The sequence below is a fragment of the Nesoenas mayeri genome (assembly GCF_963082525.1).
Source record: "Nesoenas mayeri genome assembly, chromosome: 20".
In the NCBI taxonomy this organism is placed as follows: Eukaryota; Metazoa; Chordata; class Aves; order Columbiformes; family Columbidae; genus Nesoenas; species Nesoenas mayeri.
In genome coordinates, this window is record NC_137569.1 from 9,201,518 (window position 1) to 9,217,732 (window position 16,215).

At 46.1% G+C, this 16,215-nt stretch overlaps 1 protein-coding gene across 3 annotated transcripts; it reads right to left on the bottom strand.

Annotated features, from left to right (window-relative positions):
• Window positions 1-469: 469 nt before the first annotated feature.
• RCC1L (RCC1 like) lies at window positions 470-15,653 on the bottom strand. Of its 3 annotated transcripts, none has more exons than XM_080357303.1 (11): window positions 15,527-15,653; window positions 14,486-14,615; window positions 12,291-12,419; window positions 11,353-11,419; window positions 10,188-10,239; window positions 8,483-8,567; window positions 7,322-7,503; window positions 5,811-5,895; window positions 4,591-4,764; window positions 3,183-3,268; window positions 470-1,599 (listed from the first exon to the last, which is right to left on the bottom strand). In XM_080357303.1, the coding sequence occupies exons 2-11, from the start codon at window positions 14,538-14,540 to the stop codon at window positions 1,522-1,524; spliced, it is 993 nt and encodes a 330-aa protein (XP_080213429.1). In that variant the 5' UTR covers window positions 14,541-14,615; window positions 15,527-15,653; the 3' UTR covers window positions 470-1,521. The 3 variants fall into 3 exon arrangements, with proteins under 3 accessions (XP_080213429.1, XP_080213431.1, XP_080213430.1); XM_080357305.1 differs by lacking the exon at window positions 15,527-15,653 and adding an exon at window positions 13,731-13,910 and having other exon boundaries at window positions 14,486-14,564; XM_080357304.1 differs by lacking the exons at window positions 14,486-14,615; window positions 15,527-15,653 and adding an exon at window positions 13,731-14,438.
• Window positions 15,654-16,215: the final 562 nt, after the last annotated feature.

Below are 16,215 nucleotides of genomic sequence, written 5' to 3' on the forward strand. Positions count from 1 at the left end.
ATTAAAGCTAAATTAGTGGGAATTCACAGCAGTGAAAGTCTGCCACAATTTAACGGCAGCTTTCTGCTTGTTCTGCCTCAACCCACCACAGCAATACACAGTCACATCAATAACTCACACACTCTTTATTTCTGTGTACTCTGTTTCACCTTTCCTATATTTTATGCAAAGCCCTTCAAGAGTCATTTAATCAAGGCAGAGTTTACCCCCTGAGTTTCAGCAATTACGCAACAGATCTGATACAGAATTCCAGTTCATGGAGGCAAAATGCAAGGCCGTGGTGGTTTGTGGATACGGTGCCTGCCTAGAAAGTCTCAGTTCTGCAGGTGTGGAGGGGTCTCAGCTGGCAGAACAGGTTCCCCTGTCACAGCACTGTGAACCAAAATGCTTGTGTTTGAATGCAGAGTGCAAGACAGAGCAGCTCATGGGTGACACCAAACTCAAGAATATTTCCATCACTCCTGATAAAGACTTTATAATAACTTTATTAAAAATATATTAGCTTGGATTTTGCCCATTAAAGACTCTTTCCCCTAGGCACTACCAAAAAACCTGGCTTATTTAAGAGGGCTCTTTGCAACTAAGAGCCACCACACACCTGAAGACAGAGAGCACAGGGACACCCAAAAAATAATCTAAGGCCGCTGTTTGTGATCAGCGCATGAAGACACAAGTACCCGATGAGCAGCAAGCGCTGCTCGTGTCCGCTGCGCAAGCACCGACCCTGCTGGAGCCAGGAGGAGCCTCGTTCCAGCTGACCCCACGAACGGGCTCCACTGGCTACTGCCACTATCAGTCTCCTTGCACAGCAACGGCAGCACAGACAGCCTGTGATTTATCTTCCTGTGCTTAGTTAACAGTCCTTTCCCCCTGCAGATGAGTTCTCACCTTTCCAGTGTAACAAACATGTTCCTTGGGTGTTCAGAGTCCACGCAAAAAGCCGCCATGGCCTGGGTGGAGAGCACAGCGGCTGCGTGACCAGCTTCTGTGGGGACAGCAGCCTGGGCAGGGTGCAGCTGGCAGGGGACACCCAGGACAGCCGTGCTGGACTCCAGCAGCCAGCATGACTTCTCTTCCACATAAAACATAGTTATTAAAAACCCCTTTCCCTTGAGAAATGGTTTGGCTCAGCCCAACACTGACACGCAGGAGCTGGTGACAGGGAAAGCATCCATAAATGTGCTACAAATTTCACCTCGTGCCAGTTTTCCCTGAGGGATCTGCTCTTCATACTTGGACAAGGGAATCAGCAGCTGTGGGCTGAGCCTCGGAGGCTTTGGGAGATCGCCATGAACCAACCAGAGCTCTCCCCTCATTTCCAGTCTCCTCAGGGAAACGCAGATCTTTCCTGCAGGCAGGCTGGAGCGTTTCAACAACACGGACATGACAACACGCACTGCTGTGGCTGCCTCTGCTCGCAGTCACTTCTTGCTTGGCTTCACGGAATGAGTCTTCCTTTCCAAGAAGCTCGTCACCAAGTCCCCCATCTTCTTAGCGCAGTGCTGAGGCCCAGCAACATGCCTAGATGAAAGACTTAACCATGCTCACCATATGATCCACTCCACACGCAACATCCACCACCTCGCCAGGTACCGTCACCTGCAGCAGACACACAAGAGTGGATTACTTCTCAAGTACCTGATACTTCCTATTTCTCATCCTCCTTCTGCTTAACATGCCAGTTGGTTTCACAGGGACATGTACCTATGCAAGTGCCATCTTGAAAACCCAGAGAAAGCAAGATTCAGCACCAGACATGCGTGTGCCCTGAGCTGTGAAATATTCCACTTCTCCCTCCGCAGAAGCATGTCAGCCTTGGGAAGGACAGGGAGAGAGGTCTCACTAGCAGACAGCAAGGAGGCTGTAGCCCCAGCCCGTCTGTTCAGCAGCAGAAAGAGCATGACGGAGCAGAGAGTAATCCACACAGCAGGAGGATCTGCCCAAGCATCACAAGGATTTGCCTCTTCTCTCATCAGCAGGGGCTGGAAGGAGGCAAAAGCTCAACTCAGCCTAAAGCAGGTTCTACTTCAATGCTCAGCAGACCCTGCTTGCTCATGACTGTAGTTACAGCTCTTCCACTTACAGTTGACTTCAAACACAAGGAAAGCAGAGGCTGTAAACACCAGTTTTTCCTTACAGCTAAGAGAGAGGGCTGGTTCTAGGACAGGAGGTGACAGATAAGTACCCTGGTAGCGGCCCTTGTTTTGGCATATGGCTGTAGCAGTGTCAGGCGTTGGCTGTTTGAGGGAGCACAACCCTCTGTGTCCACACAGGGAAACCTGGACATGCCACGCTTGGCGAATCCAGAAGCTCCACTCAGCCACAGTGAGATTTTAAGCAAATGCTCCAGAGTTGGTTTTGGTTTTTTTGTTCATTTTCTAAAGAAAGCATGCTGAAGAAACACATCCACACATGGGTGGATGTGGGTGGTCCAACTGATTGCCTCCCTCCTCTCCTACTTGGCTTTCAAGAAGAGCAGGAACATCTGTTGGGCTGAGTACTGAACTCCAGAGCCAAAGACTCTTCTACACCCACAGAGTCTGGCTCTCAGAGCCACCCGAGAGAAGGGTGTGGAACTGGAAGTGTTGTGAAAACAGTTATAAAACCAATTCGTGGCTAAGGATCCCCTGTTGAACCACACGGCGACCCACCACCAGAGCTGCTTGGGTCGGAAGAGCAGCAGGGGAGGGCAGCTCACTGTGGTGTGGACCTGCTGCCACCATAGTCTGATCACCAGGACTAAAACATTCATGTCATTCAGATGTGCAAAGCAAGTCTTTTGGGTCACAGGTGACCAATACCGGTGGTTCTCTTTGCAGCATGTACAAAAGCGAAGTGCAGGTTAGAAGGGGAAGGGTCAGTAAGGGGAAGCAGGTAGAAGACTGTGGACAAGAGCAAGTGAAGAACCACTCAGAAGTGATGGCACAGCATCGGATTTTCCTTTGGAATGTGAAATCTATACTGAAACAGCAGAACCAGAAGACTCAAATTTACTGAGTATCTCCATCCCTAAGCAGGCTAGGCAAGGATCTCTGGAAAATGAACCAGTTCTACAGTCATCTTAGGCTTCCACTCTTTCAAAATTACTCAACAAAACCATGCAGCACATGATGTTTCTTAAACTCAGGATAACAAAGACCAGCTAAAGAACATACTCATGGCCTTAATACTACCATCCTTACCCTCCATGGGAAGTACTGGTCTTCCATTCTTCCAGTTCCCAGGCATCCTCTTAGATTCTTGCCCCATACAAACAGCTCCCCTCTGTCTAGACAGGAAAAAAAAATAAATAAAAAGAATAAAAAATAGGGCAGAGACATTAAAAAGGAAGAATTCTATTTGTGATGCTGGCAAGTGTGGCTTCAGTTCTTCTGGGAGTATAAAGGGTTATACTTGCAGCATGAAAGCCATCGGGTTTAGCCCCAAGTACAATAAATGTACTTGTGCTTGGGGAAAATGATGCCTAATGAGCAGGGCAAGCATCAAGTTCTGGGCACAAGCCTTTGCTTCCCCCTCTTGCAGCTCTTGCTTTGGAATATTCTTTGAAGAAAGAATGCAGCAGAAGAGATTCCAGGGGATCATTTGTGGTGAACTGAATCATTTGTGCTGGAAGTTAGACAATTAGAGCTGATCCACATCAGCTACCAGCACAGCAAACGGGGTAAGCATGGCGGTGAAATCTGCCCCGAGTCAGCACCCAGGGACTGGTTATTCAGCTGCGTGACAAAAGTGACCTAACAGCAACTGGGGAAAAGAAAAACACTTGTGTGCAACAGAGCTGGAAAGTTTTAAGCTCCTCAGCAAAACATGTAGATCTCAAAAGCATTCAGATCAGCCCCACAGCAGAGGCAACCAAAACGCTCTATAATTAAGATTTAATGGGAACACAGTTTCTAACGCTTCCTGAATACTCATGTCACGCACGCTGCTTCCCCACCAAGGACCAAGCACTTGGCACTTTTCACCAGTGCACGGTGAGTTTTCTCTACCAAGCACATGAGTTTGTGCTGCTGCCCTCTGCTGCCCATTTTTAAATGACCTTCACATTCAAAACTTCTTTAAAGGCTGGTATCAAGTACATGGGGTACATACCTTGTATTGTACCCTGTGCATGTTAAATGTGCAGGTCCTCTCACCTCAGATTCCTAACTGAATGGGCCAGAAGAGCCAAGAAACCCTGACATCTACCTCTGATTTAGACTCCCAGTTTTGTCCATTTATCACACGAATTCCTGCTGCTTCTAAAGTGCAACTGACTGTCATTCTGTACAAGGAAATGAAAAAACCTTCCTGGGTTTCCTGTCTGAAATTTTTTGTTTGCTTGAGAAGAATAACACATCCTTAATTAAAGCATAAATTACTTCTAGAAAGGACAGGTATGTAATAGCCTTATGTTCGCATTGTAATAAGCTTTATCACAAAAGCACCTATGGTAAAAACCACGCTGACACCTGCAAATGTGCTGCCCGCCCCTCCTGTTGCGTTCCAGTCTGCTTTAAGTTTAAATAAAGACGGGAGGGCTTTTTTTCCTTCTAACTACCAGTAACCTGCCAGCGTAACATCCCCACAAGAGCAGGACTAGCAACTTACTTGTGAGTGCTGCAAAATGGCTGAGTCCACAGCGAACGTGAGCAACACGGATGTCCGGATTGAAGTCCGACCAGCCAAAAAGACTGGGTGGGATCATCTCTGGCACTGCTGTCTCTATTAGGTTTGGTCCTTTCCCAAGAATTCCATATCCCCAGACAAAAACATTTCCTTCTTCTGCATTACAATGAGAACACATTCTGTAAGAAAGCCTGTGCTTGTGCAATGCATGCCATGACCAAGAGTTAATCAAATCCAAAGGGACGTTTTCCTTTCTCCCAGAGCAGTCTAGCACCTTTTGATTATATAAATTAGCAAACAATGCATTCCCATCCAAATGCCTTAATTTTTTCCTAAGCTGTGCAAGTAGATCAGGTTTCACAGGCAAAACTTTCATGGGGAAATAATGTCAGCATAGTACTGGCTAGATTAAATACCTCAGCTTAATGACTGATGGGACAGAGGTTGAGTGTTTATTATTGCCGCTTTTTCCTTTGAGGCACGGCCAAAAGAGCAGCAACTGGCTGCTCTGCCTGGCATCCTGCCTTACCTGGCTGCCTGGGAAAGGCAGCAGTCAGACAGCATAACACAGTAAGGTGCAGTGTCTGCTCGCTCTGCTCCCTTCGCCCCAGAAGCTCCAAAGTCTTGTTATCACAACCGCATCATATATATAAAGGTCTTCCTCGAGATGATCCTTCACAAAGGTAGTACACTCCTCTCCGTTTCTCAGTGACTTTGAAGCTATGCTCCCCTGGCCACTGCCAATCCAAAGCAGCACTCAATAAGAAGCCTGCTGCAGAGTTTCACTGTTCTCAGAACTCTCTACTCTTCACCCCAGTTTTTCAATATTTATTTACATGTCAGATTTACAGTAAAACTGAAGGGCTCTTCTATCTCTCAAGTGTTGCTCTACTTCCTATATCCATCTTCACTACAGACCACACATGCAGTGATGAGCAAACAAGGGATCTGAAGAACAAGCAGCGACCACGCTCTTGTTCTAGTTTGCGTGAGCGCCCACAGCAGCACATACTGGAAGCTCTGTGGCTACTGAAAATAACTCCCCTAGTACATTCCTAAATCACAGGTTTCCCAGTCTTCCAGCTTTCCTCCTAACAGACAGTACTTCTCTGTTTCCACTGAATAAGATGTCTTCTCCACAATGTTCCAATCTACCTGCTGCACAGCTTTGCACAAGACGACGACTGTAAAAGCAAACTCACCTGTTAGCACGACATTGCCAGTCCCTCCACACGCAGCCTCCTTTATCTTCCCAATCTTGAACGGCAAATGTCTGGGAACATTCACCTGTATGAGGTTGCAAGAGAATCGTTAGAGATAAGGTAATAAACTGCAAACTAGAGGTACACTTTTACCTTGTTCTTTAGTTCTGGTTAGAGCTCACATACACTCAACTCCTGATAGAGTCAACCTTTATTGCCTGAATAACAGAATGAATGTAAGTCCAAAGGTTAAAAAAACTATGTGAAATTCATTAAGGCTGAGAGTGCAGACAAAGTGGAAAAAGTTACCCACTGGAAAGCCTACGTGCATGGCACAGAGCTGGGAATGCTTAAGGTCCGCTTATATCCCTGGCTCTCCAAGTCAGACACAATGGAAATGTCAATAGCTGAGCACATTTGCAAGTCTTCACAGTGGACAAAATCACTAAAATTGGTGGCATTTTACATGGTAATACAGTGGCATTTTTAACACACTAGGGAAAAATCACTTGAAGGAGAATCACTCTTATTTTGTACATTTTAACACAACAGGAACCTACATGGCTTGACACATGTAAACAGTGATCTCAGATTTCACAGACAACATCCACAATTTGGACTTTATCTATATTGTACCTAAAACTCTCGCTAACTTGCCATTCGTCTGTTTCAGACCCCTCTGACCTCCACCAAGCACCCAGCCAGGAAACTACTGCACTATTTAGCCTGGTCATTGTCTTCAGGCCTTACGGGTCTCAGTAATTAGCCCTACATTGAGGATGCATCAGGAGAGGTGCGAATAACACACGTACGTATTTTACTACAGCAACTGTCCACTCTCAGCCTTCTGTCAAGAATAGCTTGAGTATTAATTAATTCCCTAACTCAATTTCCTACACTAACTGTAAGAAGACACCACCTGCCTAATGACCTCAGTACTACAATGCTTAGTGTCAAGTCAGTGCTACATTTTTCCACTATGCAAGTTTGCTCCAAAAAACTTCTATCTGTGAAACACGGGAACTTGTTAAGGATTCAGTTATAAACCTACTAAGGTCGTTGGTGAAAAATTCACCAACAAAAGGGTTGAGTGGAAGGGACTTTCAAGGCTTACCTGGACTGACATCACGCTCAAAGCAGCACGGCTCAAAATTCTAGCTAGCCAGCCAAAAAACTAATTCCTGTCCAGCACAAGCACTCAAGCTGGATCTCAATTTGGTGGAAAGTCCATGGGATGGGGAAAGGAGAGAAGAGGGTGGACTCCTCCTTTATAACAAATGACACAAACTAGGGTGAGGCGACAAGTCTTGGGACACATCCTGCCCTAAAGCTGTACAACAGTTTCAGAGAGATGCGGTTTGTAAACAGAAGTAAAACCAGCCTGCCAGTGGTGTTAAATTGATTTATGCTGCTGTCAAAAGAACCCTGAGCAGGGAAAAGTGTGTGATTTTTAACTCTGTGTGCAGCAGCTGAACTGAAACATGTAAAAACACACCCCCAGGCTCACTGACCTGAGTGGTTTCTGTCACAGATGCCAACTGCAAGTATTCTGAATTTCCCCAGCCAAAGACGTCTCCTTCATCTGAAACAGCCAGACAACAGTCCCCATAGGAAGAGACCTGGATAATGTTCACTCCAGCGATGTCACCACGTAGCTTAGTAGGAACACTGGTGATGTTGTAGTGTCCAAGACCTGAAAGGAAAAAAGCAAAGAGATGACAAAGAATTTTTTCCAGACAAACTTTCAACACCTACATAGGAACATTTTGTCATGTTATAACCCAATCACACTTCCTCCAAAAGAAATCTCTTAACTATTAGCTTCAACAAGCAGTCACGCACCAGTTCTACTGGTCAAAGCTATGTCTTTAGAGTATGAAACAACTTTATACAATCACATCCGGAAAACTGTCCACATCCTCATCTCTCATCTGCGTGGACCGAAGTGTTTGAGAGAGCATCAACCAAGCTAGGCAGATATCCCGACGGAGGTGAAGATTCACAAACTAGCTGCGTCCTGCAAGGACAGCCACGAGCAACAGCGCACGGCCATCAGGTTATACAACAGCGGATGAAGCAGCAAGAGGCTGGGAAGCAAACACGTCGCAGGACAAACAGCTATCTGGACAAGAGGCCTGAATGGAGATGACAAACAAGATGTGCTACAGTATGTCCACCCAAGAGAACCACGGGCAGAACCCAGCTTCAGGAGCAGCAGGATGGAACAGCAGGAAGGACTGAAGCTCTCTGACAGGAGAAGCAACCAGAAAAATGGCCTGGCGAAAGATCCCATGATAAGAGCGTGGTACCAGCCAACAACCTTTGTTGGTTCAAAAGAAGGAAGAAGTAAAACAGACCCCAAAATGAGAATTGGTAAGGCAAAGTCTGCACAGAATGAGGGAGCTAACCTTCCCATGCCATTTCCACATCCCTCCACAAGCAGACACATTCTTGTCAGACTGCATGCTTGGATCACCAGCAAGGCACCCTAAAGCTCCTCTAAAAATGAACTAGTTTGTCTCAGTTTGGTTACACAAGAGTATTGGGAACATCTGCACACAGCTGGAAATATACCAGCCCCTTTACGTCCACATATGCATGACAAATATATGCCACAATCTCTGAATCAGGACAGCTTGCTCACTGAAACACAAGCTGAGCTGAGCTCCTACCTGTTTGTCCATCAGCTCCCCAGCCACACGCATAGACCGCACCTTTCTTGGTTCTAAACAGGCTGTGGTCCTGCCCGCACACAACCTGCACACAAACAGAAGGTCAGAGTCGGTCAGGAATGGCCACGTGTTCAGAATCGATTCAATGAAGCATTACTTGGCAGACAAACTGAGCAATGAACCTCTAACAGAGCCCATCTGCTCAGATTTTGACCTTTTTCTCTAGATCGAATGGCTCTACAGGCAGGGCAGGCCAAGAACAGCACGATGCAGCACAGAAAACAGCAGCATTTTCTTGTGGAAAGTGATTCTGCAGTTGATGTGCTCTGAGATCCACAACAAGGCCTAGTTAACACAAAGCTCAGTTCAGGAGTACAACACAATAAACCAGCGAAGAGTCAATAAGAGATCTCCCTTTCCAGAGTGCTACTGCATGGCTCTCAATGCCAGCTCCAAACTGCTACTGATTCCTTGCCATGCGAGCACTCTAGGAACACATCTGTTCTCAAACTGACATTGATGTTGAACTAGCAATCCTGTCTGTCACAGGCTTGGCGTGAATTAAAGCCAAGATCTTCAAAAGCAGACATTAAAAATTAGCCAAAGATTAAAGGGATCCAACAGTTAAGAGAGTGATTACCAAGAATATTAAGCACATAAGTGCTGCCCTCAAAATACAAACAGGTACTAATTATTCAAGCCCCTTGAAAAAAATAAAATCATAAAAATCCAAACAGAAGCTTACAAGCCTAATTTAAAACATCATTAGAATGTACCACAGCACATTCTCATCACGTGGACCTACACGAATGACCTTTGCTTTCTAGGATGCTGCATGGAACAGGAGCAATGTTTGCCCAGAGCACTGTTCCAGTGGCACAGGCCAGTGAGCTGCTCCTGTGTCTGGAAATTCTGCAGCTCTGCAGTCCATTGCTCTCCTACAAACTTGGCCCTAGGGAAATGCTCGCTCACCTAAGAAGACAGTCTCACAGCTCACTTTGGAAATGGGGAAGACAAAATTCAAAATAAAACAGTTCAAGTGGTACAAAAGTGCCAAAGGGGAAGAAGAATGAGGAACCAGGACAGGAAGAGATGACATTTCAGAACAACCTCCCTGCCGCAGGTGTTACCTAGAAGTTGAGCAAGCAAACACTGCATTGACATTCCCAACAAACTCTTCAGGAAGGTCAGACCCTGCACTGCCAGTTGCAACTGCTCCACTCTGCAGAGGCACGGAGCAAAATGCCACCTTGTGCTTTATATAAGCAACCATATAGTAGATCACCTTATCATTTCAAAGAGCTTCAACTACTTCAAAATCACAGACTGGTTGAGGTTAGAAGGGACCTCTGAAGGCCACCTGGTCTAACCCCCATGCTCAAGCAGGGCCACCTACAGCAGGTTGTCCAGGACCATGTCCAGATGTTTCTGGAATATCTCCATGGATGGAGACTCCATAACCTCTCTGGGCAACCTGTACCCGTGCTCAGTCACAGTAAAAAAACATTTCCTGATGCTCATCGAGAACCTCCTGTGTCTCAGTTTTCATTACTGAAGATCATCGGACCCAGTATTGATCCCTGGGATACCCCATTAGTTACTGGCATTCCACTAGTCTTCGTGCCACTGATTACCAGCCTCTGGGCTCACTTATTCAGCTAGTTTTCAAAGCACCTTCAGAATTCAATAAATAAGGTCCTCTTACCTGGACAACTCTGCTGTCAAAGTCCTTCAGCTGATGAATTAGATGGCTTTCACTGGAGACCAGCAACCAACCACCGAGAAGAGAAAAGGCAACACAGAGGATTTCAGAGGACTGCAACTGGAAAATGCGAAGGTAAAGCCTGGCTTTACTGAGAGCCTCTTTGTTTTTACATGAAGAGAGATTATTTCACATATTCTTTAATACAGACAAATAGCACAGATCCAGTGTAAAATTACTGTGCAAAGAAGGAAAGTAATTTTGCGTTCTCTTATTTAAGTAGTTCAGAGCTATCAGTTTTAAAATATAACCTCTCATGGGAATTGGGGGTGGGAGCAGCCCTCAGACACGTTCCCTAGTCTGGAGTGAGCACAGACACTCGATAATACTGCAGCACCTACATAAACACTGCACTTAACTAGCGATTAACCAGATTTAAATCCCAGAGCACAAACAGAGTAGTGTTAACATCCATTTCATTCTTTTACAAAAAGAGGAATCCTGAACAATCCAGCTACAATACTAACTTTCAGTATCAAGGCAAAAAAGCAGGGTAAATCACAGCTATTTTCTTAAGCTGTACAGGCCAAGGCTTGTGGATCACAGAGAACAATCAGCAAGATCTCTTCTACACCCTGCCAAGGAACCAGTAACTGTCAACATATTCCCACTATCCACTTCCATAGCTATTTTACAGGGCATTTTGAGAAAATGCCTTGGTGTGGCCCACAAAACCCCTGTAAAGGAAAAGCACTATGGATTCAAAGGCAGATACAGCAAAGAGATTTGTCAAAAGGATGCCTCTTTTATCGTTAAATGGCATTTCTAACACCCTCAGAAATAGCACCTGCACTCTGACAGGCTGAAGGGAAAAAGAGCGACTGCTAACACCAATTACCTCAGGCTATTTATGAAGGTCGGATATTCTCACTCTGCCTTGTGAAAAGTGCCACCTGCTGACATCATTCTGTCTTTTGTGAATGCGGTCACAAGAGAGCTTGTGCCCAGCCTGGGTTTAAAGACAGGCCGGTTATATGACGCCTGCAACGTTCTCAAGCTCCTTAATCTTAAATGGTACCTTATGCTACCAGATTTTTCCCACCCCCAGGTTATTTTCATGCAATTTTGTTTTTAACGTTAAGGAAGTTCAGGATCTTTGGATTCTCACCTGTAAGTTTCATCTTCAACAACCTTACGGCCACACTGTCCATAAGAATTGTTCCCCATGGTGAAAACTGAAAAATAACGATAAAATGCACTAGTTTTATTACTGTCCAATCCCCTGACAGCCTCTTTTCAAGTACACAAAATACTTTCACATGGTCCTCAGTATGAAAGCTGGAACACAGCACTGTAAAAATTGGCATAAGGCTCCTTCAAACCAAGTCCACCTCAATTCAAGGGACTGAACCCGTTTTTCATCAACAACATCCCGGTGATATTGTTGCAGGCCCAGTAGCGGTACCTGGAGCCCACTGGCTGTTTGTCAGTAATTGCCTGGTTCACGCTGCCGTTGCCAAGGAGACGCAGAAATAGATCAGCGCTCCCACAGGAGCCTTAAATCAACCAACCAAGCAGCTCACCCGCTGATAAGCAGCACTGGATCGCTCAGCACAGCACGGAAGCCACTGCACAAGAGAATTCTCAGAGATGTGCAGAGCCAATTCACGAACAGAATCTTCCGTATAAAGGCCTACTAATTAATCGCTTTTATAAATGTAGCACTCTGGGTCTTCCAGGGGAAAGTAACACAGGAGTATTGGCATAGCCATCCAAAACTGTATTCCAAACCACATCAGACTGAACAAGACAAATCGGCTATGCTTAAATGAGGCCTGGGGCTAGATAAGCAAACAGTATTTTGCAACACTTGTAGCGAAAAAACTTCCAACACAGTTACAGCTGAACCTAAGCAGAGCTCAACGCACAGTTATCAGCTCACAACTCCAGGGAGCAACCGCAGCAAGGCCAACAACCACCTGCACCACATTTACAGCACGGACAGCTCACCAGGGTCTAGCTTTGCAGGACAGAAGACAGTATTTTCCAGAGCTTTTAATGGAAGCAGTGAGGTGTCCCCTGTCACCAGCACAAGCGACACTGTACCTCCTTCGCTGTCTGTCAGGACCAGGGAATGGGCTCTCCCACAGGACACTTGCAAGACTCGAGTCTGCTGCGGCTTCTCCAGTGGTAATGGAATTGGAGATGGTTCCAAGACGTATTCATAGCCTTTAGCTTAAGGAAGAGAAAAATTCCAAAAGTCGGTAGCTTCCACAAGGCAAATTCATAATATATTTGTCAATCCTGTTGTACTTACACTCATATTTTTTTCCAAAAGCAGATACACTGTAGAAAGCCATGATACTAACCAGAGTAAAATGGTGACCGGGATTTATTAGCGGGAGGCGGAAGTTAAAAACTATAGGGATGACTGAAACCAATAATCACTGCCTAATCAAAAATCGTCCATACTTAGAATCTGAACGTTATTAAGGCTTGAGGTGGCCAGACCTGAGAAACAGAAGCTTTCAGCCATATGTTCAACCACTTTGGTGAACCGAGCTGGATTACTGGAGAGCTTAACGACAAGCACCAAGTAAGCAGTCTCTGCAAGTGGGGATATTCCAAGCAAGGTACAATCACCAGCATCAAACCACAAAAAGACAGCACGAAAGCTGAACAAAAAAATCTCAGGGCTTCATATTTAAAAAAGGGTAGATTAAAGGCCCTTTCAGAAAAAAAGGAATGCAAGAAAACATTAGCTAGCCTGGCTCCATAGGGGATAAGAGATCTAAGTTTTACAAGAGAAAATGACAGGCTGTACTAGAAAAAGAAGATTTAGTAACTTGAAGAATATGTAATCAGTTACGGTCAGCTGGGGAAAAAAAGGGAAAAAAAAAAGAACAGCAAAACATAAATCAGTACTAGAGAAAAGGTTAAGGGGAGATAAAAAGCTTTGATATCAAAGAAAGCCACTCTAACAAGTGAAATCAAATCCCAGAGGACCCAAAGCAGTATTCCGCTCACATGGAGCAGTGCTTTAACTAGTTCTCACTGCTTTCAATTAAAAAAATAAAATAAAATAAAACGTCCGCACACTCTTTTTTCCCTTTTCCAGTCAGACACTACTTTACGCGAGGATGGGCATCACAACTGGCTGTTTACAATGGCAGGAGCTGCCATGCAATACAGCAGGAACTGAAAGACAGCAAAGTCTGTATCCGTCTAAAGATGTGGAAGTCACAAAGCAAAAAACCTTTTCCCCTCTCTCTGTTCTTTCCAGCAGAGCAACAGAGGCTACCGGGATCTGCGGGAAACATCACTGATATCTGAGGGATTCTGGAAAAAAAGAGGCAATGAAGTGGCTAAGGCAGAGGAAGGCGAGAGTAAGGTATTAGTAGTCTAGTTCAGGAACAGTTGAAGTCAGAGCATGAAATACGACCACCTGAAAGAGAGAAGGTTGCAGACTGCCCTGGAAACGAGCCATCTACAGGGACACAGCGTGAGAACTCGCAGGTGCCAAAGTGAGGTTACAGAACTGAGTACCGAGCAGCACATCCAACGGGAAGCTTGTCTGTGGGAAGTTAAATACGGAGCAGTAGCAATCCCGATGGTCTGCGCTGCTCTTCCTACAGATCCTACCAAGCACTGAACGGTCCCCGACTTAGAAGGGGCTTGAACTGCGTGACCATTCAACCTATTTCTGGATTCTCTGGCAAAAATAACCTGCAGGTCAGATGGAAAACAAGAACAGGTTTGAGAGCCTGGTATGCAAGAGAATGACTGAATCAATGTGTTTTTCCTTCAAAATGTAATTTGGTAGTAAAATTTTAAAAAAACTGCAGTTTTACAAAAAGAAAAAAAAAAAATCACTGACTGTATAACATGATCTCTGTGGGAAAGCAAATTAGTTTATAGATGCAAAGGCAACAGAAGCAAGCAAACCACCTTGACAGAATAATTTTATTAACTAGTTTGCTACATTGTCTAGTATCAAACTATGGAGAGTCACAGCAACGCCTTAACCAAAACACATGCACTTTTGCAGAACAGATAGTTACTTAGATTTCAGTTACATCCAGTGCAGTGCAAAGAACAGATGTATATCCTGATTGACTACAAAGCACACAAAAAAACAAGCTAAGTTCCAAAAACAGAGCTCTTTAAAAAAATAAAATAGAATAAGCACAGTCCTGCCATCTGCAGCAACACCTCCTAGATGTTTTCCACGCCTTCTAATGCAAAGTTTCCCAGTAAGGGAAACTTCACCCTGTAAGTCTTTAAAACACCCCAATCCTTACTGTGATCTCTCCTGCTCCTCTGGAAGCCGAGCTGGGAATCCTTGTTCAGCCCCATGCCCCACACCTTGATGATGTCCGTGGTGGAAGAGGAGAGCAGCGTGAATCCGTACCCGCAGGCAGCAGAGGAGATCTTTGAAAACACACCAAAAAAAAAAAGCACACCGTGAAGTTATAAATAATGGCCTAGAAAAACAAGAATCACCATCACTCATGCTTCTTTAAGCTATACCCAAATATGGCCCAAATTCATGGCACGTATGGTCTTTGCAAAAATGACCAGAAACACACACAATGGTGTAAACTTCAGTCCAGCGTTCCTGACTTAGAGTTTTGAGTTTGTGTGCATACATCTTTATTTTTGCACTATTTTGCAGCCATTCAAACACAACAGGAAGACCCATCTGCTGACCTGCAGCAGCAGCCGGTTAAGAAAAGCCAAACACAAAGAGATACTAAGAGAATAACCTTCTCCTGTTGTAGCCATTTTGCCAAAAAAAAAAGCCGTATTAAAGCTCTGACATTTGTTAAACTGGACAGCACAGAAAGGGCTGCCGGGCATTGGAACAGGCTGCCCAGGGCAATGGGGAATCACCACCCCCGGACGGGCTGAACAGCTGCAGACATGGTTTAGCGCTACATTTAAGTTACAGTTGGACTCATGATCTTAAGGGTCTCTTCCAACCAAAATGATTCTATGATGCTTCAAACACATAGGCAAAAGAATAACATGATTTTTAACACAAGGTTTCAACTTGGTCAAGGTAAAAACGGCCTCGAAAGCCACTGAAAATGAGGCCTTATTGCTCTATAATGGTGTTTACGCTCTTGCTCTCCTATGGCTCTGATAATTATACGAGTACTTTTTTTCCCGCCTGCTACTGCTGTTATATCAAAAATCACCCTGATGAACAGCTCCACGCCAATAAAACACAAAACCAAAACTACAACCAAAACAAGACAATGACAAAACACGCACAAAACCAAACCGAACCGAACCCCACAAACCACAAAACCCGAACCGCGTGGCAATCGCCCCCGCACCTTCTCCGCCGTCTCCAGCCGGTACGGCGTGGACTGGATCCGCCGCGGCTTCTTCCAGCCCGCGTCCGGCCGCACGAAGCTGGGGACGCCCAGGGCGCCCGAGTAGCTGAAGCCCCACACGAAGACGCGGTCCTTGCGCTTGGCCGCCTTCCCCGCGTACTGGAAGACGGGGGCGGCCTCCTCGGCCTCCCGCAGCTGGCGGACGTTCCGCGGCCGCGCCGCCTTGGCCAGGCCCCTGCGCAGGGCGGGCGGCGGCCGCGCTCCCCCGAGGGTTCCCCCGAGGGTTCTCCCCAGGGTTCCCCTCAGGGTTCCCCTCAGGGTTCCCCCCAGGGCTCCCCCCAGCGCCCCCCACATCGCTCCCGCCCCCCGCTGCCCCTCAGGCCGCCGCCGCCATCTTGCCGGCCTCCCGCCCCCTGCGCGCACGCGCCCAGCCGCGGTGTCCCGGTGACGTGCGACGTGAGGGTCGTGTCTTAAAGGGGCTACGCCGCCCCGCGCAGTTGGTGGGGTCCACCGCACACGCTGACCCAAACCCAGATCTAAATCTAAACCTAGACCCAGAGCCAAGTCCAAAACCAGAACCAGACCCAGTGCCAGGGTCAGACCCAAATCCAACCCCAAACCTAGTCCTAGACACAGAACTGGACCCAAACACAGACCCCAACCCAGACCAGTAGTCACATAGAACTAGA

What these genes read in the sequence shown, in the direction of transcription:
- RCC1L (XM_080357303.1), bottom strand. Translation starts at nt 14,540, where the DNA reads ATGGGGCTGAACAAGGATTCCCAGCTCGGCTTCCAGAGGAGCAGGAGA. An exon ending in TTGACAGCAGAGTTGTCCAG is followed by an intron (nt 8,568 to 10,187) that starts GTAAGAGGACCT and finishes GTTTGTGTGCAG; the next exon opens with GTTGTGTGCGGGCAGGACCA. An exon ending in ACCAGTACTTCCCATGGAGG is followed by an intron (nt 1,600 to 3,182) that starts GTAAGGATGGTA and finishes TGTCTGCTGCAG; the next exon opens with GTGACGGTACCTGGCGAGGT.